The 27,927-nt window shown below is 37.2% G+C and overlaps 4 protein-coding genes across 5 annotated transcripts in view; 1 reads left to right on the top strand and 3 right to left on the bottom strand.

Moving 5' to 3' along the window:
* LOC134819567 (microtubule-associated proteins 1A/1B light chain 3A-like) overlaps positions 1–26,080 on the bottom strand; it is a 69,081-nt gene extending 43,001 nt beyond the window's left edge. Inside the window, exon 1 of the mRNA XM_063829571.1 lies at positions 26,071–26,080. The gene's annotated coding sequence lies outside the window, so the exon portion shown is untranslated. The remainder of the gene's footprint in view (positions 1–26,070) is intronic.
* LOC134819560 (transketolase-like) overlaps positions 1–27,927 on the top strand; it is a 41,868-nt gene that overhangs the window by 2,230 nt on the left and 11,711 nt on the right. The window contains exon 1 of one of the 2 annotated variants that reach the window (XM_063829561.1): positions 11,197–11,232. The exons of the other annotated variant lie outside the window; for it this stretch is intronic. Within the exon in view, the coding sequence (XP_063685631.1) occupies positions 11,226–11,232 (7 nt within the window). The 5' untranslated portion in view covers positions 11,197–11,225. Of the gene's footprint in view, positions 1–11,196; positions 11,233–27,927 lie in introns of those variants that run through there. 2 annotated transcript variants of the gene reach the window in all.
* On the bottom strand, positions 762–15,366 carry LOC134819566 (uncharacterized). The gene is made up of 8 exons (XM_063829569.1): positions 15,338–15,366; positions 5,500–5,613; positions 5,318–5,386; positions 3,947–4,080; positions 3,225–3,300; positions 2,456–2,589; positions 2,218–2,308; positions 762–1,481 (listed from the first exon to the last, which is right to left on the bottom strand). The coding sequence occupies exons 2-8, from the start codon at positions 5,606–5,608 to the stop codon at positions 1,384–1,386; spliced, it is 711 nt and encodes a 236-aa protein (XP_063685639.1). The 5' UTR covers positions 5,609–5,613; positions 15,338–15,366; the 3' UTR covers positions 762–1,383.
* Positions 6,005–7,710, bottom strand: LOC134819561 (pre-piRNA 3'-exonuclease trimmer-like). Its single transcript, XM_063829563.1, is given in 2 exon segments — positions 6,005–7,333; positions 7,335–7,710. Coding segments are annotated over 2 exon segments (1,611 nt in total). The 5' UTR covers positions 7,707–7,710; the 3' UTR covers positions 6,005–6,094.

The following is a 27,927-nucleotide window of genomic DNA, read 5'->3' on the forward strand; positions in this document are numbered from 1 at the left end:
ATTTGTTAAGAATCAAAAGTTATTTAAGTGTTGAATTATTATGGAATTCACGTCTGACTTAAATAAAAGTCAGGCAATGCATGGTTATTACATACTACGTATTAATTTTTATTCGAGCCTGAATTTGTGTTGTTCATTTGATTATTTAATGTTTATGGGTCGCTAAAATAAAAAAATGACTCAGAATTTTTGAGACGGTCAAAGTATCCATTTTCACTTCTTGAAAAATAGTTTAATATTTTAATAAAAAAGATCTATTTAAGTCTTTTAATATGCGCACAAAAATTACGACTTTTGTGTAACGCGCAATAATAATTTATGTTGGTAGCAAGCTACTAAAAGTGTCCAGTAAAGTATATTATAATATATTTGTTTGACGCGCACGTACGTCTAGTTTCACAAATACTAGAGTATGTAGTGACCGATTGCCAGTTCTTCGTTATGAACCTACATTCTACAACTACCACTTCGTTAAAACCTACCATGACATACTAACGATGTTCATGTTAAGCCGGGATTTACTGTAAATAAGATTGTGGTTTTAAAAAGTCGCTATCGTGACTTTTTGGGCAAAGATGTGTATTTAATTGTGTAGTTTGGACAAATTTGGGATGCTTTTTGGAAATCGATGTGAATGTCCCTTGTTGGAACCGCTTTGTTTTTTTAATCAAAGAAATGTAACTATCCTGAATGACATTGAAGAAGCTGGTTCTGTGTCTCATTTTGGGATGATTTTAACTTTTTACAACGAAAACGAGTAATTTTAAACAACAAATAAATCATATACATCGTACATGTACATCGTAGGTACAAGTTTCAAATTTGGTGCTGAGGCCTGATGCACCATCCTTGGAGATCATTCTGGAAAAAAACCTTCAGCATAAAATTTATATTTAAATATCTTAACAGGAAATTGTCATACATAAGAAAAGTTCTCAGTGATTCATATCCCTCTGTACAAAGCAAGTCTACATATAAATCAAATTGAGTTGAAAGTGTCTGTTTATAGTGCTCATGAGGTCCATCACTGTATGTGAGCAACCATTTAAATTCATTTTAAGATGGACTATATTTGAATTTTGCTTCAGTCAATAGATCTGAATACTGGAGGGTAAATGAAATACGCGTGTATTTGTTTCGGTTTTTCATGTTGAAATTTGATTGGTCAATGCAAGAAACTAATCAGTTGACTGCTGTCATGAGTAAAATTTAACATGGCTCACCTCCCAGTATTCCGGAGTCTAGATCTGGTTACAAATAAAATATTCCGCATACGATCGATCAAAAAACATAAATCCGCCGATCTATTCAGCACGTGCTCTCTTGTCTCGACAGAGTCAATGCCTAAACTAAATCCCTAGTAAATGGAACACATTGGGTCGTCTAACTGAACTGGGAGAGGTTACTCTGGAAGTGGGTGGCGTATAGTTGGTGAGTTGAGTTATCACCCACACTGCTCAACATACTTTGAGGGAGGGAACCTGAAAGAAGATAAGATGGTAAAATTATTGATAACGTTGTTAATGTGTCTTAACAAGAGACAATACGTTACCGTGGTTTTTTAAAGCGTCTAACTGCATAGGCATGTTTGAAGAGCTCAAAATATAACGTCCTTGCAGACATTCACACCGAACAGACTCTTACCCCACTGTGTACTATTGGCGTAACGAAGGCCTGTGTACACCGCTAGACTCTGGAGAAGTACTTTCCGCCAAATTTTCGTTGTTTACGAGAACAAAGAGCTGGGTCGGTTCAATAATACATAATTCCCTAACTGTGCTAATGAATGGTAATCCGTAGAATTAAAGTGACACACTAATTTACATATTTTCTTTTAGTCTATACCCAAAATATGTGAGATAAGAATTAACTTGTCACTTGTGCATCTAACATGCTGGCAGATTCCGATCTGGCCGGAACATAACATCCAGGCGTGGGAACACGATATAAATTTGAGTAATAGCTCAATAAAAACGTACGTGCGCGCGGCGCGCGCAAGAATCAAAGTTCAGCGCAGACGTGTCTATAAAATGTTGGTGTGTCTGTCAAAAAGCCGCGACTTTGGTGAGCGGACGCGAACTATTCCTATATCGACGGTTCAGGTTCATAATGACATCAATACTAATATTAAGTTCAACAATAAGCGATTCTTGAAACAGCGTCAGCGCCCACTTTCTTAATCAACTTGGGTGATGTGATTTAAGAGATTCTACATACCAACATAATGAACTTGCTCATGAAGAGCGCGGGATCTTTGTTCTTCTTGATCTGCCATCTCTCCTTTAACTTGAATCAAACTCTTCTCTCCCTGTTAATGAGCAGCTGTGAGCATTTACAAAAACAGGTTATCATACAGTATATCAGGTATAACAAGTATACATCTTAAAAGATACCGTAAATTATATGAACTTTAAGATAACAACAAGGTTCCAATTAAAGTCACATTATAAGTAACCTGTTTAACCCATTCTCTGTATTTCTGCAGGTAAATTTTCAAAGGTTCGACGTAGTTGTCAAATCCTAAAGCGTTCATGGCAAACAAAATATCTTCTCCGTTTATTGTTTTCCTCTTCTCTTGCTGACACCGGTCTGAAGAAGTACGTGTTGTGGAAAAATGTAAACGATTATCCGTCTTACAACTTTACAAGAATTGAAAATAATAAATACCAAGCTGGAATTTTGTCAAAATGTGTACTTAGAGTCCAGTTAAATATTAAATGTATATTTTTATGAAGGACACACTCTTACTGTACGATTCATTAAGTATGTGCAGAATACAGCAGGGGAAAAGGCATGGGCAATTAGGCCAGATTGGGTACGAACATTGACAGGGTAAAATAATGAGATGTATGGACAGAAGTCATTAAGTTATAGAACGATGCTGATGAGCGAACAGAGAAGAAATCAGTGTTAGACAATAAGAGATTTAGGGCGAAGTTTGGGAGCAATGAGTATTTATTAATAGATATGATGCAAAACATTTTATACCGCCTAGGTATAATGTGACTTCTGAGTTCGGAACCTTATTCGGAAGTGCTGAGGGTTGGGCACACAGTGAGGCTGTATTGGCCAGTTCTAATTTGAAGCGATTATCGCGTGACTCGTAGCGCGACACGTTCTAATAACATCTCACTTTGCTAGGTTCTTACTGGTTAGAAAATGTGTTAGAGATAATCGATATCCCTTGAAATGTTAATTTCCCTAAATATCTCTAAATAACGTACCTGAAGCTTCACTTGTGATAAAACTGATAAATTCTGATACGCATTCCTGTACACATTCCTTGGCGTCTTTTGCTATCTGAAAAGAGAGACTGTAAAAAGCAGTGTAACTCTTACATACTAATCTTACAATCTTAATATCAATATATAATAATCGATAATTAACAATGATATTTCATATTAATGTGATAAGGATTTGTCGACTTGAAGTCTATTCTTAATTCAATTCACTTCCGCGTACCGGTATATAAATTATCCTTTCACAATTTATGTGAGAGTAAAATTCCCGCTTAGTACATTACATTGTACACAAAATGTATATACAGTACGGAAGTTGGGACATAATTGCATGCCAGGAAAACTCGTTAGAGGACGAAAGTGTACCTTAAGTAATGAGGATAATTTGATAATGAATTAAATAAAACCCCTAATAAGCCTTGAAGGTCATGCAAATTAGAGGTTTAAATACGATCCTCCCCATGAATGAATTCATAAGGTTACACAAAATAAATTGCATTTAAAGTGAGTAGAAGCAACACAATGAATTGCTCGAGTATTTAGACAATATTTATGAACAAAGTTTCCAATTCCAGAGGAGAAGATAAGGAAGCAAACTAATTACTGGTTACTTGATAACTTCAACTTCCGCTAACATTAAATAACAATAAATATCTAATAATAATATGCAGCATTAATGACATTATATCCGCATTTTAACCACTAACCTTGCCTATAGGAGGGACCGCTTTCTTCATAATCCTGCTGACATTAGCTATTGGCAGGAATCTGTCCTGTTCTCTCAGATATGTTTCTCCCTCGTGCACTTTGTCAGCTGTCTCTTGTTCCTGGTCTTGTGCGCCTGAGAGATAGAGGGTAAAGAGTAACCCTTATTAGGAACCTTTTTATATCTTCTAATATCTCTGATAAAAATGGCAAGAATAATGAGAAGTTGATCCCAGGAATATATGGTAGCTTTTAGAAACGGTGAACAAATACACGATATATTAAAATGATTACGGGATAATGTTATTTAAATAATGCCGTACATTTTACTGCTCTAAAGATACAAATGAGATCAATAATCTTCCACAATCTTCTTCTATCTAGCAAATGTTTCTCCATACTTTCTTCATCCATCCTCTGCTTTGTCGTGATATAGAGTTCGTTGTCCAGAATCTTCAGCTCTGCTATGTGTCGTGTGAACAACTGGAAGCTGTTTTTATTGGAGCCACAGTACATTGTCTTGACTTTGTTGTAGAGCTCAAAGCTCTAATCAGGAGTCAAGGTTGGTGGAGATGTAGGGACAGTTGGTAAAACAGGTGCCGAGGTAGTGGTAGGTGTAGAGGTAGTGGTAGGTGTAGAGGTTGAGTTAGAGGTTAAGGTAGAGGTACTGGAAGGTATAGAGGTTGAGGGTGAGGGGAGTGAGGAGACCAGAGGTTGGGCTGTTTGGGGGTGAGGTTCAGAGAAAGCCGCTGTTCTGGGTCGTTTTGTTCCCTTTATTTGAGGAGAAGCAGGAAGTGGGGGCTGGAGGTAGGGTATTGTTACCCTTTCAGCTAGATGGCAGGGACAGAAGGTGAAGTTAGTTGTAGCTCCGGTAGGCCCAGTGAGACCCCTGTGAAGACTCCAGGAAGTGAGGTGAATAAGGGTCTTTCCATATCTGTTGTTGCGATGCGAGAAGGGAAACGAGAGATGAAGTTTTGGGTTTGACTTATATACTGAGTTTAGGGATGTGATCCCTTGCGTGCTGAGGGATGAGATCCATCGCATAATGTCATCTTGGTAATGATATGTAACAAGGTACGATGAGATCACGTGACCGAGACATTAGGGTGTTGAGGTGATCTCACGACTGGAATAGCTCTCCTTCATTTTATAGCAGATCGGATCATTTTTAACAAATAGATCAGACCTGATTTTGGTGACCCCGGCCCCATACTAATCAATCATACTGCCCGACCAAATGTTTTCGGACTTCAATCGTGATTAAATATACCGGCTTGTGATAAAATCTCAAACTTCATACGAGCCAATTACAATAATAAAATATAAGTTATCAATTATCAAATCAGACTGAAAATAGTAATCGAAATAAAAACCTGAGTCGTTAATGAAGCTGTTTGAGTCTCTGATACCATTAGCTTCACTTGATGCACTACTCAAAAGACCTGTAAGAAATAATTGTAATTCCTCAATTCTCGGTTTAATGCTTAATTGAAACTAAGTTTAATCAAATTTATGAGAATTGTTTAATAGTTCAAGTTATCTCACACAGACTAACCTGAGCCCATAGCTGATTCCAAAATGTTTTGTTGTGAAATGCTGTTTTCATCATTTGATTGGGGATCATGGGGCTCGAACTTAGTCTGGATATTGCTGGAACTAGACATATTTCCTTGATAAGAAGTTGTTTTATTCAGACGTGTTGACTGTTGGCGTTACATGGGGACGTGTTATAATATGCAGTAGCTATTGGCTAATTCATAAATTATGACGTGTGAAGAAATGTATAAAAATTAATACTACAAAGATTGGAGGATATGTTCTACTTAAATACTTCAATTCTAACAAACTATGTATTTCGTATAAGCTTAATCAATATAAAGTCAAATTGCTATAATTTTTTAAGCGAATGAAAATGACGAACTTACCGAACATAAAAATAAATGATTCAATATTAAATGCTACAATTGGAATACAAACTCGCTAAAACTTCGATAAAAAGTTATGTCTTGTAGATAAATAAAACTATTAAAAACAATCTCACTGTTGTTATTCACAATTTAATGAAACAAGATTATAACCCTTCAAAAACAACATTAAATAAGGTATTAAAATTTAACTACTATTATATAATCAAATTTGAGCGACTAAAACTATTTGAAAATACTACTCTTCCAGATTAAACATCCAACAACTACCCCTAAAGACCCAATCAGAGCTAATCCTAATGTTTTGTTGACCCAACTATCATCAGGATTATACCTCTCCACTTTATACTTCTCATGAGTATCCATGGCAACAAGAAGTCCAGCTGCCATGCCAATAGACGGCATTGCAACAAGACAGGAACAGTGACTGACTTCCCTGACACTGACATCTCCAAATGCACTGAACACAATCTTAACATGTTGAGTATCAATCTGTGCCTTCTTTCTCTCTGTGACCAATATCCATTGTGGTCTTTTGTTTTCTGGGTCTTCATTTGATATGCAGATGTGAGACAGAGCACTCCGGATCAAATTCAGACAATTTTCAAACTTTGAGAATTCCCTGACATAATCTTGAAAATGAAATGGTTTTATACTTGGAGAGTTATTTTTCCACAGAGTATAAAAATGAGCCAGTCTTAAGAAAACGTGTCCAACCAAACAAGAATCATATCCAGCATCGTGTTCCCTCATACCACATTCCTCTCCCAGGTTATCAAATATTTGTGGTTGATAAAGCAAGCCTTTGACATTTTCACGCCTACATTCTTCATACAGAGATAGCAAGGAAGTTCCCCTAAATAATTCCTTGTGTTTTCCATCCTTTCTCAATTCAACCTTCATGTTACTGATAATGTGTCTAGTATCATAAATCACAGGAAATTCAGTGAGCATGGTGTGTTTAAAGTGTGCAAAGGATTCAGGAAGAGGGCTATGGAATTTCTCGTAAACGTACAAGATGTCCATCATAACATTATGCCCAATTAAAGGCTTTCTGTGTTTCTTAATTAACCTTATGATGTGTGTGAAACCGATAGCTTGATTGAACTTTCTTTCGACAGCTTCTTTGAGAAATTGAGGCTGTTTCGATTTTTCTTCAGCTGTAGCTTTTTTTACAACAATTAGTGATGACTCACCTCTTGGTTGTTCAGCAATAAGATCATCAAAACTTTTATGTATATCTGATATAAGAAGAGCACACATACCACCACTCATACAATCAATTTCCATCACCTCACCATATCTCGACTCTGAAGCCCAATTAGTCAACTTATCAAGTTTTCTTTTCCGAAAGGCCGCCTTGACATCATTCAATACAATATCACCGACATATTCAGACTTTCTGTCACACTTTTCCTGTAGGACAACAATTTCCTCTTCATTCAAATATGGTACTCCCCCCATAGAAGCATTTGTTGAAGTCGAAGTCAAACCTCATCAAGAACTCACAGGCTGCAGACTCAAACTGTGTCTGCCGACTCAACCAATCATTGGCACGAGGGAATATCCATATGTTATAAGTCTTGCAATGGTAAATTCTAGAGATCTTATCATATCTAAAAATGCTTAATCCACATTGAAGAACAGTGAAGTCTTTGATACTTTCTTTGAGAGTAGAATAACGCTCTTGAGGTGTGTCAAATAAACTTATCTCAGGACACCTATTTGTGTGCAATCCAGAAAATTCAAAGTCCAGACAGGTGAATGAAGCCTCTTGCAAATCCTGATCAATTTCAATAAGCTTCTCATCAAAATTTTGGGAGGTAACTTCAACCATGATACCTGAAGATTACCTTAATAGTGAATGTTTAAAGAGCTCAAAATTAGTTAAGGTTTGTTCATAACAAGTAGTAGAAAGTTGTATATATAAAAAATGCCATCACGGTACGTGGAAACAATGAAGTAAGTTAATCCAGTGGGCTATATCACAATATATTCTCTTGCTCATGTTTGTTAAAGCAAAGTTAAGTAAAATTCATGACATCACACATCCCTACAAAAGTATTGCATCACATAATATGAAAACATGAAGCAACATTTATAATTAGTCAAGTACAATTTATTAAATATTATCAAATACATTATTATATTTATAAAACCTATCCATACTTCCCAATTAAAAAGAAAAGGGGGGACCCCCAACCCATGTAGCTGAGACACCTCACAGCAAGTAGACCAAAGTGGCTCTTGCTTGTGAACGGTGCGTCAACTACCCGCCGAAGCGGTGGGTTGAGAGTCCCCCCTGGGATCATTTCGTCCGTAAAATTATATACAACATAAAATAGTACAGTAAAATATTAAAATTTACATAAACAAATCTAGGAGACCTCAAAGCTCGTCTTCTGGGGGATGAGGTTGAAGGAGATGTCATGCAGTTCAAGATGCTGGGCCGTTGATCTTCCTCTCAGTGAAAGCAGGATTAATGAACGAATAGTGTGACATTGGGTTCTCAACCATGAAAATTTAGAAGTCCCTACATGCTGTTCTTTCTGGCTCCATTTGCTAGTTAGGGGTCTGAGGTATCCGAAAAATCATGTTTTGAGTACCCAAAGTGTTCTGGGTGCCAGGAATGAGGTTATTAAAGCGGCGAAAATGACCGATTTTGGACTATTTATGAGCTTTTTTGCCCATTTTCATGAGATAAAGAATCAGGAAAGCTGCTCTAGATGATTGAAATGGTTGATACCAATGAGGATACACCCAACACACATAAATATTCGTGATATATGTGATTTTAATGAGAAAAATATGATCTCAGGGCCCATTTTATACCAAAATTTGCCAAAACCACTCGCACTTGTCAAAGCTTCCTCATTTTAGACACATTTAATGATTATTATGGTATCTAACTTATGGTGGATCTGATAGGAGTATGTCTTAGCTTCATTTTAAGCCATCAATGAGCATGCTGGTGTGTATGAAAGTACTTTAATCCTCCCGTCCATTGATATAGTCTGGGCAGTGGGCCATGCGCGCGCGCGCGCGTTTACAAACATGAATTTTCTCCCTCAGTATCTATCTAAAGCTTTTAAAGACATGATTTGAATGCTATCCTACTCAGCACATGAGTGCTACAGGATGGTGAAAGAATTTCTATAAAAAATCATTAAATGTGGAAGATATGAGGTCAGATATATGTGTGTGCGCGCGCGCGCGCGCGTTTACAAACTTGATATCCTCAGTCCTTCCACATATACTGAGATTTTGTTTCAAACTTAATTGACTCTGAACCGAAATTGCCAGAGGAAACAGATAGTGTAACTCAGAAAGACCACAAATGGATAGTTTGTGAGATATTGAGGTTATACTCCAAAAAATTTACAATGATGTCACACCAGAAAACCCCTATTTTTGGTATATTTAACCTCATATCTCAAACGCGCAGTACTGGATTGAGCTAAACTTGGTCAGGTTTTGTAGCCCTGACTATCCTCGATCATATGGAACAGGAATAAAACTGTTTAGATGTTATATCTTAATTGTATTAGGCACTTAGTTCTGAAAAGTGAGAATGTCATTAATACTGCTTTCACTGCTCTGATTCCTCTTAGTGCAATGAGTGTACTTCTTAACAGATCAAATCTTAATCGTGTTCTGATATGATTTTTGACTTGGCTCTTGGCTTCTTTTTTATGGTCAACTATCATCTCAGAGACACGATCTACAAATACAGTGCATAGCGGTCCCATACCTCCAGAGGTTGTGAAGACTAGAGGGACAAAGGATCCTTTCTCTGACTGAAGTACTCTCTCTTCATACAAATCTTTCTTTTCTTTCTCAATTAAATGAGGATTTATAAAGCGCTTCTTTGCCAAACAAGGATGAAACCAAAGATATTCATTATGCCTCTCTTCATTAAAACTTATTCGAAACATTCCGAAAATAGCAATCATTTATGATATTATAGTCCAGTCATTTATGGACATTTATGGAGGTGTACACTGTACCTGCAAATTTTCAGATACTCACGAAACTTTGCACAGACCTTCCCAAAGGTATGAATAAACAATTTTCGGTTGGAGACATTTTTTTTTACCGTGGGCAAAACCCAGGAGGGCCACGCCCATATTGACCCAATAACGTAACTGACCCCTTGCTTCTGAAGGTCGTAGAGACTTCAAAATAAGCTTAAACGAAGCCGCATATGCATGTTTATATAAGAGTTATTGATTAACACATGGCCTAAAATCCTTACTTTTCGAGAAATTCGCCAAAAACCATTTTGGGCGTGGCGCTGAGCCCATTTTACTAACTTTTGATAGGATTGTGATAGAGTCTTTGGAGAGAGTGAAAAAGAACCGCAATTGGCATATTTATATATGACTTACGAAGAAACATATGCCTTAAAGTGCTTGCTTTTTCAGTTATTGGCGAAAAACTGATTTTCGGTTCCAGAAATCATGCAAAACTATGGGTATGTGGTATATTGAGCTATGAAGGCCCTAGAGATTTTTGAATAAGTGCAAATTGTGCAGAATGGCCATGTTTATATACAACTTATGAAGCAACATGCACCCTAAAATGCTTACTTTTCGAGTTATTAACATAGAACGGGAGGCAAAAATGGCTGATATAACCAAGTTTGCTCTATTTTGTGCAAATTTTCTCTGTTTTTTCCCCAAATAACTCGAAAAGTGAGCATTTTAGGGTGCATGTTGCTTCATAAGTTGTATATAAACATGGCCATTCTGCACAATTTGCACTTATTCAAAAATCTCTAGGGCCTTCATAGCCCAATATACCAGATACCCATATTTTTGCATGATTTCTGGAACCGAAAATCAGTTTTTCGCCAATAACTGAAAAAGCAAGCACTTTAAGGCATATGTTTCTTCGTAAGTCATATATAAATATGCCAATTGCGGTTCTTTTGCACTCTCTCCAAAGACTCTATCACAATCCTATCAAAAGTTAGTAAAATGGGCTCAGCGCCACGCCCAAAATGGTTTTTGGCGAATTTCTCGAAAAGTAGGGATTTTAGGCCATGTGTTGATCGATAACTCTTATATAAATATGCATATGCGGCTTCGTTTAAGCTTATTTTAAGGTCTCTACGACCTTCAGAAGCAAGGGGTCAGTTACGTTATTGGGTCAATATGGGCGTGGCCCTCCTGGGTTTTGCCCACGGTAAAAAAAATGTCTCCAACCGAAAATTGTTTATTCATACCTTTGGGAAGGTCTGTGCAAAGTTTCGTGAGTATCTGAAGATTTGCAGGCAGCTGTCCTTAAATGACTGGACTATTAAGAGTTTTAATACTTTCAACACTACTATATAACAAATAGTTTGAGTTCAGGGATGGCAAGTAACAATGTACCCAAGAGGGTGTCGATACGAAAAAACGTGGAGTCAAGACGAGTCCCCCTAAGGATTCATCTTCTGATAATGTCCCAGTGCCAGAGGAAAAATACTGCCAATGTGATGTTTACATGTCAGAAGAACTATCAGTTGAATGTGAAGCTTGCCAATTATTTTGGCACCTGAGTTGTGTTGGTTTATCTGGCCTTAAAAACGAGATGTTACTGAATCTAACAAACTGGAAGTGCCCATACTGTTTTGTGGCGCCTCATACCTCAGCTGACACTAAGGAAAACGGGGCTGTCAGGGCTATTATTAAAGAGGAACTCCAACATTTGACCCCAGCCCTGACTAACTCGATTAAGGAAGCTATTAAAGGAAGCGCAGAGAAAACAGTTGACAAAGCTGTTCGTCTCTATTCTGAGGTAACAGCACAAACCCAGAAGAAGGTTCTCGATGACATGAGTCGTGAACAAGCTTCTGAAACTGTTATTTCGGAAGTGCAAATGAAGATGCACACTGATACATTTGAGCGAAACAAACGAAAACTCAATCTGTGTGTGCTCAAGGTTCCAGAGAGCAAAAAGACTACCTCTAAGCAACGCCAGGAGGACAACTCCAAGTTCTGCAGGGAGACTAAGAAGGACGACATGATAAGTTGCCATCGCTCTGGCAAGCTTGATGCTGACAAGCCAGATCACCGTTGCCCGCTCATCATCCAGACACGAGATGAAGAGTCAGTAAATTTCTACGCTGACCATGGTAAGGGCTGGAAAGAGTCAACTTATTGGATCAACTTGGACCTCTGCAAGGCAGACAGAGATATTCGTTTTTTAGCCAGAAAGGAGAGGAAGAAGAGGCAGGAGGAAGCGAAGAAAAGAGAGACAGAGAAGACGAAGGAGGAAGCAAAGAAAAGAGAGCCAGAGAAGACAGAGGACAAAGCGGAGGCCGCAGTGCCCAGCTGTTAAATATCTTTTATACCAATGCTAACGGCCTATTTAATAAAATTGATGAACTAAAATGTATTTTATCAATGTATAAATCTATTGAGGTAATCTGTGTAACAGAAACTCATTTTAATAGTGATATATTAGATGCCGAAATTTATATTAAAGGATTTAGTATGTTTAGAAAAGATAGAGATTTTAGAATTGACAATTCCACTGGCAGTATAAGTGGTGGAGGAGGCTCTATAATTTATGTTAAAAACTGTTGTCATGCTTCACTAGTGAACTCTTTTTTAAAGGCACCGGATTCTTTAGCTGTTAATATCAACACATCAGGTGGACTGATTAGTATTTGTTGTATTTACAGATCCACTTCATTGAATTTAGAACAGAATAATGCATTAATATCTTGTATCAAGAGAATCTGTAGTGAAAGGAATGATTTTGAAACACTCCTTTTAGGAGATTTTAATTTACCAAATGTTTTATGGTAAACTGGTAGCATAAATAGTAATATTGCAAGCAAGAACCAGTTTTTAGTTACTCAACAGAAATTCATGGATGTTTTCAATGACAGTGGTTTAACTTGGTATTTCACCAACGAGACAACTAGAAGACGGCTTGTGAAGGATACTCTCCAGGAGAGTCTTCTTGATCAGGTCCTGTATACAAATGATGCTCTTGTCAACGGTTGTAAGATCGTTTCTCCGCTTGGTAAGAGTGATCATGTTGGGATACTTGTCAAACTAGTTGTTTCCCCGGATACTAGCAAATGTTTAAAAGAGAAGATTATCAAACCTATATGGGGTAAGATTAAGATAGTTATTAAATTTTAGTTTAAAAAATATCGACTGGGACTATAGTTCTACCAATGATGTTCAAGATATGTGGGCTGAATTACATGGTAAACTGGAGACTGTTGCTGCAGCTGTTCCGACTGCTTCGGTTTATCTCGACAACATACCTGTCAAGTTGCCATGGAGTACATCTGCACTTAAACGAATGAGAAAGAATAAAGATAAAGCATGGGCTGAGTTTGATATTAATCCATCTGATGTTAATTTTAGTTATGCAAGTAGCAAACAACATACTTATGAAGTAGCAGAAATTAAAGCTAAAGTTAACTATGAAAAGAAAATTACATCTAATCTAAAGCAGAATTGTAAGTCTTTTTACTCTTATTTACGAAATAAACGTCAAATTAAATCAAGTGTGGTTTCTTTAGATAGAGGAGATGGTACGCGCACAGATAGTTCAACTGAGTCAGCTGAGGTACTCGCAAGTGCCTTAAGCTCTGTTTTTGTGCGTGAACCACCTGGCCCTCTCCCTAAAACTGAGAATTTAAGACCTGACAATGAGAGTATTGATGATATTGATGATATGGAAGTCAGCAGTTCTGATATAAAAAAGCAACTTTTAAAGCTTAACATTTTTAAGAGTTCTGGTCCGGATGGTGTTCATCCGAAGTTGTTGAAATCGCTAGCTTATGACAACAATTTTGTTGAAGCATTAACTAAATTATTTCAAAAGTGTTCAGATACAGGATCTTTACCTGCAGTGTGGAAATCTGCATCTGTTGTAGCATTGTTTAAAAAGGGTATTAAATCGGACCCCTTAAATTATAGACCAGTTTCATTAACGTGTATTTTGTGCAAAGTGTATGAAAAGTTGGTGAGAGCACATGTATTAAATTTTCTAGAACATCGAATTTTGAAGCATCAGCATGGATTTGTTAAGGGTAAATCGTGTTTATCTAATCTTTTAGAGACATTTGATGACATTCTTGACATTTTAGATGAAGGTGCCCCGGTTGATCTTCTATACTTTGATTTTAGTAAGGCATTCGACACAGTCCCCCACTTTAGACTTCTGTCTAAATTGGAAGGCTTTGGTGTCAAAGGAAAGGTTTTAGATGTTATTAAAGATTTTCTGACAGACAGGACTATGAAGGTTTCTGTAGAAGGACAATGGTCCGAGGTTAAACATGTTTTATCTGGTGTTCCTCAGGGGTCAGTTCTAGGCCCTCTCCTATTCATTCTGTATATTAATGATTTGCCTGACCTTGTGAAAAATAAGATAAAGTTATTTGCTGATGATCTTAAATTAATTGGTAATGCAGCTAACCACGGTAGTGTTGCTGAGGATATCGAAGAATTAGAAGTTTGGGAAAGTATTTGGCTTTTACAATTTAATCCTGCCAAGTGCAAATCGTATGATTTGTTGGATTGTAAGGAATTTAGTTATTAGAGAAAAGGTTGTTATGATTGCTATATATAAAGCTTTAATAAGACCTCATCTTGAGTATTGTGTCCAATTGTGGAATCCACCTGCGGCTCATGGAAGTTGGGGGACTGTTTTGGAGCTGGAGAGCGTCCAGAGGCGGTTTACCCGTCTGATTGATGAGGTGGGTACTCTTCCTTACAGCCGTAGACTGAAAATCCTCAATTTGACAACGCTGGCAGAGCGGCGAATACGTGGGGACCTTATTGAAGCTTTTAAAGTTATTAATGCTATGACTGATTATGGTTCAGACTTGTTCAGACCAAGCAGATCAGGTCTTAATCTGGTTTCATCCAATAGATGTAGTAAAAGTGTGACAAAGGTCAAGAATATCCAGAAGTCTTTTCTCCCGGAGCGAGTTATTCCATATTGGAACAAACTCCCTCCGGACGTCAAGAACTCTGTGACAGTTTTAGGTTTTAAAATTAAATTAGAAGGATATAAGATAGACATGATTTCTAAAAGTATTACAAATGATTGCTTTTTTTGGAATGTTTCTAATGAAGTTTTAGTAAGAATTGAGGGAGCCAGTTATGTCAGTAATAAAGAGAAACATAACAATTATCTTTGGTTCCATCCTTATGTGGCAAAGAAGCGTTTTATAAGTCTTTATTCCACTGGGAAGTTTTTAAAATAGGATAATGTTTTTGATGAAATTGTTTTTAAATATTGTATTTGATAATTAATTAATGTTGGTGGGGAAATATTTATTATATATTTTTTCACACAGTGCGATGATAGTTTGTAGACATGTGTGATGATGATTTCTCTTGGAGAATTTCTCTTTAGACTCTTAACTTGCGAACAAATTGAAGCAGCAAACTTTAGGCTAGAAACTTTATTGAATTGAAATAATCATTCCACGTAACAACGTCTTCTTCAGTTCTCAAATTATTTGTTATATAGTAGTGTTGAAAGTATCATGTGTGATGTCATAAATTTTACTTTACTTTACTTTAAGAGGGGTAAAAATGTTTCGTACAGCATACATACCTCACTCTCATTTGAGCACCAACACTTTCATAGAACCCCCAGTGGTCAAAGAGTCTACAAAAAAATCAGCTAGTGCAGTGGGAACCGACTATTTAGTTGATCCCAAGATGTCTGTTATCATAAAGCAAGTCACAAACAAAAAGGTGGTGTCAAATGATACCTCACTTAAATCAGAGTTTAACAAACTGTTTAAGCAAATGAAGATAAAGTACATTAAAAAGACAAGATATGGCAACATCATTCTTCAACTAAACTCTGAGGATGATATCAAACAAGTACTAAATGGATGGCAATCCCACTATTTTAAAGACACCAGCGCAAAAATGGGCACAGCGATATTCAGAATGACTGACCAGCATCTGACAAAGCATGTAGGCATCATAAGGCATGTCCCCATAAACATTGATATGGGCTCTATCTCTGATGGACTTAATAATGCCAATTTGAATAGCACTCACGTAACTCGCTTGGGCAAATCATCAAACTCTGTTAAAGTCATCTTTAAGTCACATGAGGATCTTACACAAGCAATAAGCAAGGGATTCGGTCTTGAACACTTATGGCTAGAAGTTGCTCAATTCAAGTTCACCAAAAAACCAATGCAATGTCATGGCTGCAAAAGATTTGGACACCCTGTGAAATGGTGCCGCAGCAAAGCAGCATGTGGATTCTGTTCCTCAGAAAACCACACTGATAAAGAATGCCCGGAGAGAACCCATCCATCAAATTACTGCTGCCGCAACTGCAGAGGAAATCATACAGCCTTCTCAAACCAATGCCCACATTTCATAGAAAAAATGAATCTGATTAAACAAAGTAACCACCATGATTACTAAAAACAACGGAAGTCTTCATATCTGTCAAATAAATGTCAGTGGGCTATCAAACAGGTCTATTACAGCAATTGATAGTTCAAAAATGACATTGTGGCTCTACAAGAAACTCTACTGGATAACTCCAGACCCCACTTAAATACCTTTCATAATCTGGATACATTTTCGGTAAACAATAGCAGAGGAGTGTCCACCAGTGTTTCCCCCAGGCTTGTCCCACAACAAATCAGTGAACTTCAAGATACAACCACTGATGCACTCTGGGTCACTGTTAGGTACAATTCAACGGTAGTAATGATTGGTAATGTATATGTAAACCACTCCCTAACTTCTACAAACAACCTGAGCTCAGCACTTACCAACATCACGAAAGCTCTCCAATACTGCTCCAAGTTCAAAATCAAAGATGTAATAATAATTGGTGACTTCAACAGTAGGCACATCTCCTGGGGAGATATCATCACAACCGACCGTGGAAGACAGCTGGATTCATTCATCGCTCAGCATAATCTGACATGCATCACTCCGAACACCAATACATTCGTCTCCCATAATGGTGGGAGTATCATTGACCTTGCTTTGTTGAAGGGTAAAGTATGTAGGCTATACCAATCGTCCAGCATTGACAGTGAAAGTGAACTCTTCACAGGTGCTCCAAATAGAGGTCACTTACCAATCATCCACCAATTCTGTCACGCACAAACTGCTCAATCTGCATCTCCTCTTCTCTACTGGGACATTGATAAAACAGACTGGAATGCTTGGTGTGGATCACTTAACAGGGCCCTTCTCCTTGGCATAACTGGCAGGATCAACTCTTACATAGACCCTCTAAAGCTGTGGCAAGACTTTAAAAACATTTTATCTGCGATTGGTAATGAATGGATTCCTCTCAAGAAAGTCAGTACCCACTCAAAACCTTTCTGGAACTCTCTCCTTACAGACCTTTCACGAACTCTTCAAGCTGCGCAGGAAACCATGAAAACCAGCTACACACCGTATAACATCTCCCTCCACAAACAAGCAAAGGAGGAGTTTTCTAATACCTTGATATCCGAAAAAAACAAATGGATTCATCAGCAACTGGAAAATCTCAATGTTGCTCAGTCTCAAATATTCTGGAAAAATTATAAGAAGACATTGACCAATAAGCCTAACGAGTACATGGGAAATCTTATGGATGGTGGTATCCTCCACTCTGACAGAACTCAGAAAGAAAACATCTTGTACAAATCATTCTTCTCGGGTGAACACATGAATGGATGCAGTTTTGATCATGTCTTCGAACAAGAAATCAATAGCTGCTATGACAACATTATATCAACTCAGTTCCCTACCGACCAATTAGATCCAATCATTAATGATCATCTGAATGGGAAAATAGGTCTAGAGGAAGTTACTTTAGCACTGAAGGCTCAAAATAGCAATGCCAAAAGTTTTGACACTGATAATCTTCACCCAAAAATCCTGAAACATCTGCCTGTGTCAGCTCTTCAGATTCTAACAAAACTATATGACCTTGTCCTTGAGACTGGTGTATGGGTCTGGGAGGTATCCAATGTCACTTTCATCAAAAAGGATGGGAAGGATAACTACATGAACCCCTCTGCTTATAGACCAATATCGATATCATCATATGTTGGAAAGCTGCTAGAAAAGATCTTGGAACGAAGAATAAAGCTCCATTGCGAACTAGAGGGCTTACTCGACGAAGAGCAAGAAGGCTTTAGACCTCAAAGAAATACTGCAAGGTATCTTTATAAATTAGTAGCTACTCTAGATGAATGCAAGAGGAAAAAACTCACTACTTTCCTACTATGCATCGATTTTAGCAAAGCATTTGATAGTGTATGGGTGAAAGGCCTGATTTTCAAGCTCAGCAAATACCAAATACAAGGGAACATTTTGCGGATAATAAATAACTTCCTGTTATCCCGCAAAGTACGGCTGAGGGTTAACAACAGTCTCGGATTTCAACGCTCATGTGGATGGTTTGGGCTTCCCCAAGGCTCTGTCCTTGCACCCCTGCTATTTATCCTCTACATCTCGGATATGTTATGCAAGGACCAGCTCCCACTGGAATGCAGCTCTAACTCAAGCCTCTTCAAATATGCTGATGATGGAAGCATAGCAGTCTCTCACATAGATCCTATATGTGCTCATCGAATTATGCAGTTGATGTGCAAGTACCTTCATGTCTGGTGCAGTAAGTGGAAACTTATCCCAAACTGCGACAAAAACAAGACCGAGTGTATTATGATCACACCAACATCCTCATCTGCACCTGATGTCACAGCCTTTGGACCACTCATTATCGGCAGTAGACCCATAACATATACATGTCAATCAACTGTTCTTGGACTGAGGATAGACGACAAACTTACGTTCAAGAGTCACGCAAAATTTAAATTGAAACAATGCTGGTTTGCCTGGTACAGGATCACTCAAAACTCCACCCGCCACAGAGGCCTGAATGCAAGCTCACTCAAAATGCTCTTCAAAACAGTAGTACTCACAAAACTTCTATATGCTGCTCCAATATGGCTAAAAGATAACCTAGACACTTTCAAAGACTTCTATGCCAGGGTCCTCTTGAAAATAAGTGGATCCACTCACCATCCTCCCAAAGATTTGACATCTGTCGCGCTTGGAATTCCACCCCTTGAGATATCCTACAAGATGATCACTATAAAATTCATAATAAAAGCACTTACAAGTGACCCATTTATGCAAGGACTCATCTTACAGCTAGAGGAGGCAAAGGCCCATCGATATCAGCACCATATTGATGAGATACGTAAGTTCCTAACGTGGACAAGGGGGTCCAACGAGCTCAACAGAAGCAGAATAGACCTTCTGACTAGTGTCCACAACGGTGTTGTCAGCTATTCAAAAGACGAAATAACCCGCTTTATGGACTTCACTTGGAATAAACATCTCCTACTGAACCCTAGAATAAATCCGGGTGAGATACTGGATAACATCGATGAGAGGAGCAAAAAGTTGTTTCCTCGCTACTCAAGCAGGAGCACAGACACTAAAGTAATGTCTCTCTTGCATGGCCATGACATCACCTTCACAGCGTTCAAGGCAAGGGTTGCCAACAACTGCGACCCTCAGTGTCCGAATTGTCAGATGTTGGACAACAATTACCATCGAATCTTCTCTTGTCCACTGTACCGCTGTTCCTACAGAGAAACCATTCAAGAGCACTCCACTAGTGACCAACCATGCTGGTCTATCTTAAGAGATGGTAGTGATGGCAGCATCACTGCCTTCCGATCTTTAGCACAGATCGCCATCGATGAACTATCATAGAATTGATACTTATACTTATTAGTGCTCCTTCACCTCCATCCCCCTTCATGTCCTACATCTCCTTATGACATCACTCCCCCTTCAGCCTCTACTACTCCTTTACTACTCCATCTACTGCCTCATCTTCTGGACATCATTATCTTCTAGTTTAGTTGAGAATTCTCAACACCCACTTCCAAGTCGAGTACTCTCGACCCACTTAGTCCACATACCTTGCAAACTTACAGCAGGGTATTTGTAATGGTCTAAGTCCCTAATACACGCCAAAGATGGTTCCTCTATACTCAACCGTAGGAGAAGAGAATTAGGTGACTGTATTTTGTTCTAATGTTGATATTAATATAAGTATGTTCTAGTTGTTACTCCTTTTGTTTTAACGTTTTTATGGTACTCTCCTTAAATTATTTCAATGCAGTCACTCAGATGATTTTTAAATCAGGACACTTAAATAAAGACACATACTCTGCCCACAATAAGGGGCCATAATTTTTAAATTATGTAACAGTATAGAATTATTATTATTATTAGTATACATATAATTTTAGCGATGGTAATTGTCTAGGTATAAGGATATACACCCTCGAAAAATGAATAAACCAATGCAATATTTAGATATCATATCTTCCTCAAATCCTTCTAACTTAACTGAAAAAATTAAACTTTAAGGTTAACCCATTGGTCGGGGAGTTCAAAGAGTTGTTACAATAATTATAGTTAAGTGTTATTAAGGAATGGTGGAGAACAAGTTATATTACATTTATTCTACCACTTATTTTTATACCACTATCTTAAAAATAGAATTAAATTGAACAATAGAGCAACTATAAGTTGAAGTCCTAAAACTTTTTAAATTTTGCAATGGGGCTCGATATGTTTGCTGTTACAATCCAGACACGGCTAGGTGGTTGAAATATGCGCGGCGTACGCGCGCGTACATACCTAGTTTTAAATACTTTCAAACAGATTATGGTTTACTGGGCCGCGCTCAGCCTGTCATTCCGCCTAATCTCTATTCCGCCTAATCAGTAATCTCTATGTTTATGAACATAATAGCCTGAGGTCCCCAGGTAAATTATGGTTTGAATCAAATTAGATATTTATTTTTGTTTTAATTAATAATTAAGTTCCGTGAAAATTAAATTCATTCCTTGACGGATGTTAAGCGTCTAAATTTCTTCGAAGTAGCGCGCGCCGCTTTCTTTTCGAAATTGCCGGATGGCAAGTGCTACGAAGTAGCGCGCGCCGGGCCAAATCATTAACAATGGTCAAATTCATGCCTAGCCTCAATACAATAAATATATAATTTACTTAATTAAGTGCGATCCAGCTCAGGAAACATTACTGGCTGGCGGGCCTAACTTGGAAAGTAAAAGAAATAAAGAATTCCGGTTTTTTGAAAAATTTTGACCGTTTAAAAATAACGTTTCCTCCCTAGGAGTAAAATTAGGGACAACGTAAATTTTTGGAGGACTTCGACGCGCCGCGCGAACTAGCATTCTTGCTTCGTCGTCGATCGTTGCTGTGCTTCGCAAAGCAACGATCTTGACGGATTGACATCGTCAATCAACGTAAATTTTAAATTATTTTAAAATCTCCAAAAAAGTCACATTTTGAGTCGTTAAAAAGTTCGCAAATTTAACTTTGCGGATTCCTTAGGGTGGATGGTTTTTTAATCGTATTTATGGAATTTGTACCGTTGTAAAGCTTACATTATGACAGTTCAGATGGCGAAAGTTTTATCGAAAATGGACCAGCCATTGTTCTGGAAATAACAATAATATCAATTGAGTAAACAATAATATCTATGACCAATTTAACCATATTAAGAAATGTGGTCGACGATCCAGTATTGAGCATATGTGCAATTGTGCGAGTACAGTATTCTAATTGCCCCCTTCGAGCAGCTAAGGTGCGTCTTACTAGCAGTCATGTGACCGAGATCACGTGATAACACCTTTAACTAACTTATAGCCCTGAGGATCAATTGGTACAATGTGTATTGAGGTAAATTGATCGGGTTGTAGCGCGATGCACTACTGGGTCGCGCGCGCATCAAATAATGCTTCTCGCAACCACTTCGGTAGATCGGCGAGATGCACCACTGTGCCTCACCGAGCTGCGAAGGATTGACATCGTGAATCAATTGATCGGGGTATGTTTTATTATATAATATCAGTATTTACACTGAAACATTCAATAGCTTTCCTTAGCTGTTGGAACAGTGAAAGACCAAAATATTAGATGTTAACCCTGAGCAAATTGTAGCTTGTAGTTGTACATTTAATATAATCAATAATACTACATACTACCTTGTCGGACTTTATTTAAACGGACTTTAGTTCATAGTTGGATGCTAGAAGCCCAAGTTTACAATTTACCTCGGAAATATATCTCGTACCGTTTTAAAACCAGATCTCGGAGAAAGGTTCACCTTAGAGTATTTTAAACCTAATTCTCGGTCAGACGTTTTACAATCTCCGAACAGTGTGACTATAATTATTTGGCCAGTTGGTAGATCACCGACCGGCTATAAGACGGCTACTAACCGCAAACCGGCTTATAGCCGGCTACAAATTTTATAGCCGGCTATAAGCCGGCTTATAGCCGGTTAGTAGCCGCTTACATTTGATGTTGAGCGACGGCTATTAGCCGGTTATAAGCCTGCTATTAGCCGTTTTGGTATTAAAAGTGGTTATAAGCCGGCTATAAGCCGGCTTATAGCCGGTTAGTAGCCGCTTACATTTGTTGTTGAGCGACGGCTATTAGCCGGTTAAAAGCCTGCTATTAGCCGTTTTGGTATTAAAAGTGGTTATGTTATAAGCCGGCTATAATCCGGGATTCCTGTTTTCTGACTGGCTGAATTGTGTTACGTTGCGTGCTGCTCATGCTTTAATTGACGATGTCAATTCATGGCAGCTCGGCGCGGCACAGTAGCGCATCTCGCCGATCTGTCGCTGTGAGAAGCCTCATTGAGTGCGCGGCGCGGCACAGTATCGCATCGCGCTACAACTCATGCTGGCTGAGTAGTGTAAGAGGATTTTTTCGAGCTCCGTTTACCCCTAAAATTGGGGCACATTTAACTTTAGCACAGTTGACTAATCTGCCACATTTTAGCCAGAGGTTACAAGTTCGAATCCCAGTCGGAGTCGTTCTCCAATATAATGTGGTTATATTATTATTTTACACATTTTAGCCTAGTTTAACCCATCAAGCAATTATCTAACCCTACATTATGCGATACAAATGTATCAATTAAATACATTCATCACAGTCACACAGCAGAAGTCGTTAAATGAATAGTGTACACGTTCACGTACAATTACATCAGTTGTCTATCGACATTATTAACATCTGGTTCAAGGCGACCTCTGCAGTACAATGTACTGATAAAGGGATATAGTGACTTATGTGCTAGCTAAATTTAACTAGAGTGTACAGTTTAGGACAACACCTGGTTGATATGGTAACGTAATGAGAAAGCACTTTTCAGGACGGTTACTCAATAGTACCAATTGATTGTACCGTCATTGTAAAGTAAAGTTACGGCAACAGCTGTGTTTTATTTGTACTTGACAGATATTTGCTTAATTTAAGAACCAAATAAAACTAATATATATATATATATATCAGCATGGTATTTTAGTACAATATTGTAGAAATCATACCCGTAAATATTTGCTCGGTATCTGGCAGCAGTTCATCGATTAATGTTCCGTGTTCTGTTTCCTGGTATTTTGTGAGCGGAATATTTTCTTGAGTAGGATAAGATGAAATCCGTCACCTTATCTTACACAATACTGAATACTGAATGAATACTGAATACTGAATGAATACTGAATGAATACTGAATACTGAATGAATACTGAATGAATACTGAATGAATACTGAATGAATACTGAATACTGAATGAATACTGAATGAATACTGAATACTGAATGAATACTGAATGAATACTGAATGAATAATGAATACTGAATGAATACTGAATACTGAATGAATACTGAATGAATACTGAATACTGAATGAATACTGAATGAATACTGAATGAATACTGAATGAATAATGAATACTGAATGAATACTGAATGAATACTGAATGAATACTGAATGAATACTGAATGAATACTGAATGAATACTGAATGAATACTGAATGAATACTGAATGAATACTGAATGAATACTGAATGAATACTGAATGAATACTGAATGAATACTGAATGAATACTGAATAATGAATGAATACTGAATGAATACTGAATGAATACTGAATACTGAATGAATACTGAATGAATACTGAATGAATACTGAATGAATACTGAATAATACTGAATAATATACTGAATACTGAATGATAATTATGATGTATTACTTTTTAAGTTATAATGTAGACAAGGAAACACACGTTTAGATTTTTGAAGATAACTTTAACTAAACTATATTCAATAACTCTATATATCCAAATACTTATCTCAATAATTATCAACGTTTTGGTTATAAAGTTCAAGAATCTTCCTGACGATATATTTGTGAAAGTTTAAGAAGCTTGATGATAACATTTTTGTTCTCGTTCATTAGTTTGTTGACATCAGATAGACTAGTAGTCGTGATAACTGCAGTCAAAAGAGCTTTTTCTTCCATACTTAAAATTGTGGCGATGTCTTGTCCACAGTCAATGAGATGCTGCTCAAATTTCTCAAACATTTCCGTTTTCATTATGTAAGAGAATAAAAAGTCCATACATTTGTTCTCCTCCTTGCACAATTTACTTTGTAACAGGACATCTAGAGATTTGAGTAATTTCGACATATCATTTACCTTTTTATTTATTTGCTTGATTGCTACGCCTTTCCGCTTGCCTTTGTGTTGCCGAACTGAGTCAGATTCTAACTCATCACTACTTGATACACTTCTACTATCACTATATGGTGTTTTTGACTCGTCATCAGCACTTGTTTCCTCAGAGTTAGAACCGTCTTGTTGAGATTCTTCAGATATTATCGTACCAGCATCTGAATATGTGGAAGCAGGATAATCCAGTTTTACATCAGTCGCATCCGAGTTAGCTTTTAATAGTGGTTGAATGTTAGAGCTTGTTTCTGATTCTCCGTTCTCTCGATGATACCGACTTTTGTGTGAGGACAAGCTATATTTATTGACAAAAGACTTGTCACAGAATGAGCAAGAAATAGGACTCATGATATTACAAAAGATACGTATAGAACGTTTGCAACAACAGTCTTAAAATATATTATTCAATCTAATGGGAATGCTTCAAATTTTTTGGAGTAATTAACTCAGACCCACGTGCTATTTTAAACAAATAAAAAACAACTAATCTGCTTTCCCTGATCGACGTGTCTTTTTTCTTAACCGACGGTTAGGTCCCATTGTATTTGTATGTACGGGTGTTAAGGCCTTCGGGCTCCCTCCCTCCTTTCCTACCCTCCCTCCCCTGGAGGGAGGGTAGGGTTGGGAGGTAGGGTAGGAAAGCAAATTCCCGTTAGATTGAATAATATATTTTAAGACTGTTGTTGCAAACGTTCTATACGTATCTTTTGTAATATCATGAGTCCTATTTCTTGCTCATTCTGTGACAAGTCTTTTGTCAATAAATATAGCTTGTCCTCACACAAAAGTCGGTATCATCGAGAGAACGGAGAATCAGAAACAAGCTCTAACATTCAACCACTATTAAAAGCTAACTCGGATGCGACTGATGTAAAACTGGATTATCCTGCTTCCACATATTCAGATGCTGGTACGATAATATCTGAAGAATCTCAACAAGACGGTTCTAACTCTGAGGAAACAAGTGCTGATGACGAGTCAAAAACACCATATAGTGATAGTAGAAGTGTAAATAGTAGTGATGAGTTAGAATCTGACTCAGTTCGGCAACACAAAGGCAAGCGGAAAGGCGTAGCAATCAAGCAAATAAATAAAAAGGTAAATGATATGTCGAAATTACTCAAATCTCTAGATGTCCTGTTACAAAGTAAATTGTGCAAGGAGGAGAACAAATGTATGGACTTTTTATTCTCTTACATAATGAAAACGGAAATGTTTGAGAAATTTGAGCAGCATCTCATTGACTGATTGATTTGATTGATTGAGGAGCACTACCCAGAGGCATTACTCGGCACTAACGCCTTAAAATCTTTAATTACAATCAAATATAAATATATCAATATGCACACAATGTATAAAATATGAATAATGTATAAAATATGATTACGCTATTAGCAAATTTGATTAGTACTACTATTAAGAATTTCTAAATAACTCTTATCTCTTGACATAAATTTAGAACAGCGACACAGGGTCTGAAGAATGCGCGGTGATATTTTTGTCTTGTAAATCAAAATGACAGTGAAATTGCGCGGTAGCGATAGCATTGTAGAAAATGCTCGAAGATAGTCATATTTCGTTATGAGGTTAAAATTTTGTTGCTCGTTATTATCAACGTATGTTGTACCAAATTATTTAAATTTCTAAAAGTACGAAATTTGAGTTGTTCCAGTCCTTGTCATCCGGGTTAAGTGCTTGTGCAGTAAGCACATGCTTGCTGACTGTAGACTTGAATGAATTTAGGAATTTGTCTTGTAGGCAAGTCGTGACATATTTTATGTCCTTGTTAATAATGTTGACTGTTTTGTTATATAACTTAGGCCCAATGTAAGAAATGCTCTTGTCTGAATTACATAAACGGTTAAATGGTACTGCAAAGAACTCAGGTTCTCTTCTAGGTGCGTTTAAGTTTAAAACAGTGAACATTCTTATAATATTTGGTGGTGCAGTGTTAGAATAAACTTTGTGCATTAAGCATAATATACATTTAGCTATCACGTTCGGTAAAGCTAATACTTCTAGTTTATTGAAAATTTCCTTTGTGTGTGAAGGTGTACTGTTAAGATCTTTGTCATAAAAATAGCGGTGGTATTGGTTGTCTGCAGCGCGAATGCCCTTTTTCTGGGCCGAGAAGACTCTTTTAACGGAGTTTAGCGATCTTGTTCCCCAAACTGTGCAGCAGTAGTACAAGTGAGACTGAACAAAGCTGTTGTATATCAACTGGAGTGCTTTGTTAGGTACAGAGCCTTTGAGTTTGTAGAGTATGCCCGCATTTCTAGATACTTTAGTGGCTAAATGTCTAATGTGGTGGGCCCAATTTAGCTTGGTATCAATGATCACGCCAAGAAACCTTTCGTGATCACTTTGCTTTAATCGTTCACCTCCCATGTAAATTTCTATATCCTCAGTTTTCTTATTTGTAAAGATCATATATTTAGTTTTGCTAGCATTTAATTTAAGCCCGTTATTAGTAGCCCAATCAATTATCAAAGTCAGAATCTCATTCACCATTGCATTAAGTTGTTCAAATGTATCTGTACTTATTATTAGGTTTGCGTCGTCAGCGAAATAAATATGTTTAGCTAAATTACTAATCTGAGGAAGGTCGTTGATGTAAATTATGAAAAGAATTGGTCCGAGAATGGAGCCCTGTGGTACTCCGTAGTTAAGTTTGAGGTGAGAGGACTTGCAGTTGTTGACGCTCACTGTGGACAAGACATCGCCACAATTTTAAGTATGGAAGAACAAGCTCTTTTGACTGCAGTTATCACGACTACTAGTCTATCTGATGTCAACAAACTAATGAACGAGAACAAAAATGTTATCATCAAGCTTCTTAAACTTTCACAAATATATCGTCAGGAAGATTCTTGAACTTTATAACCAAAACGTTGATAATTATTGAGATAAGTATTTGGATATATAGAGTTATTGAATATAGTTTAGTTAAAGTTATCTTCAAAAATCTAAACGTGTGTTTCCTTGTCTACATTATAACTTAAAAAATAATACATCAAAATTATCATTCAGTATTCAGTATATTATTCAGTATTATTCAGTATTCATTCAGTATTCATTCAGTATTCATTCAGTATTCATTCAGTATTCAGTATTCATTCAGTATTCATTCAGTATTCATTCAGTATTCATTCAGTATTCATTCAGTATTCATTCAGTATTCATTCAGTATTCATTCAGTATTCATTCAGTATTCATTCAGTATTCATTCAGTATTCATTCAGTATTCATTCAGTATTCATTCAGTATTCATTCAGTATTCATTCAGTATTCATTCAGTATTCATTCAGTATTCATTCAGTATTCATTCAGTATTCATTCAGTATTCATTATTCATTCAGTATTCATTCAGTATTCATTCAGTATTCAGTATTCATTCAGTATTCATTCAGTATTCAGTATTCATTCAGTATTCATTCAGTATTCATTCAGTATTCAGTATTCATTCAGTATTCATTCAGTATTC

Source organism: Bolinopsis microptera, chromosome 8 (assembly GCF_026151205.1).
Source record: "Bolinopsis microptera isolate Bmic1 chromosome 8, MBARI_Bmic_1.0, whole genome shotgun sequence".
Taxonomy (NCBI): Eukaryota; Metazoa; Ctenophora; class Tentaculata; order Lobata; family Bolinopsidae; genus Bolinopsis; species Bolinopsis microptera.

Coding starts and splice junctions, on each gene's coding strand:
- LOC134819566 (XM_063829569.1), bottom strand. CDS start 5,608: ATGTCTAGTTCCAGCAATATCCAGACTAAGTTCGAGCCCCATGATCCC. Junction 5,387..5,499: donor GGAATCAGCTATGGGCTCAG/GTTAGTCTGTGT, acceptor TATTTCTTACAG/GTCTTTTGAGTAGTGCATCA. Junction 2,309..2,455: donor ACAGAGAATGGGTTAAACAG/GTTACTTATAAT, acceptor GCTCATTAACAG/GGAGAGAAGAGTTTGATTCA.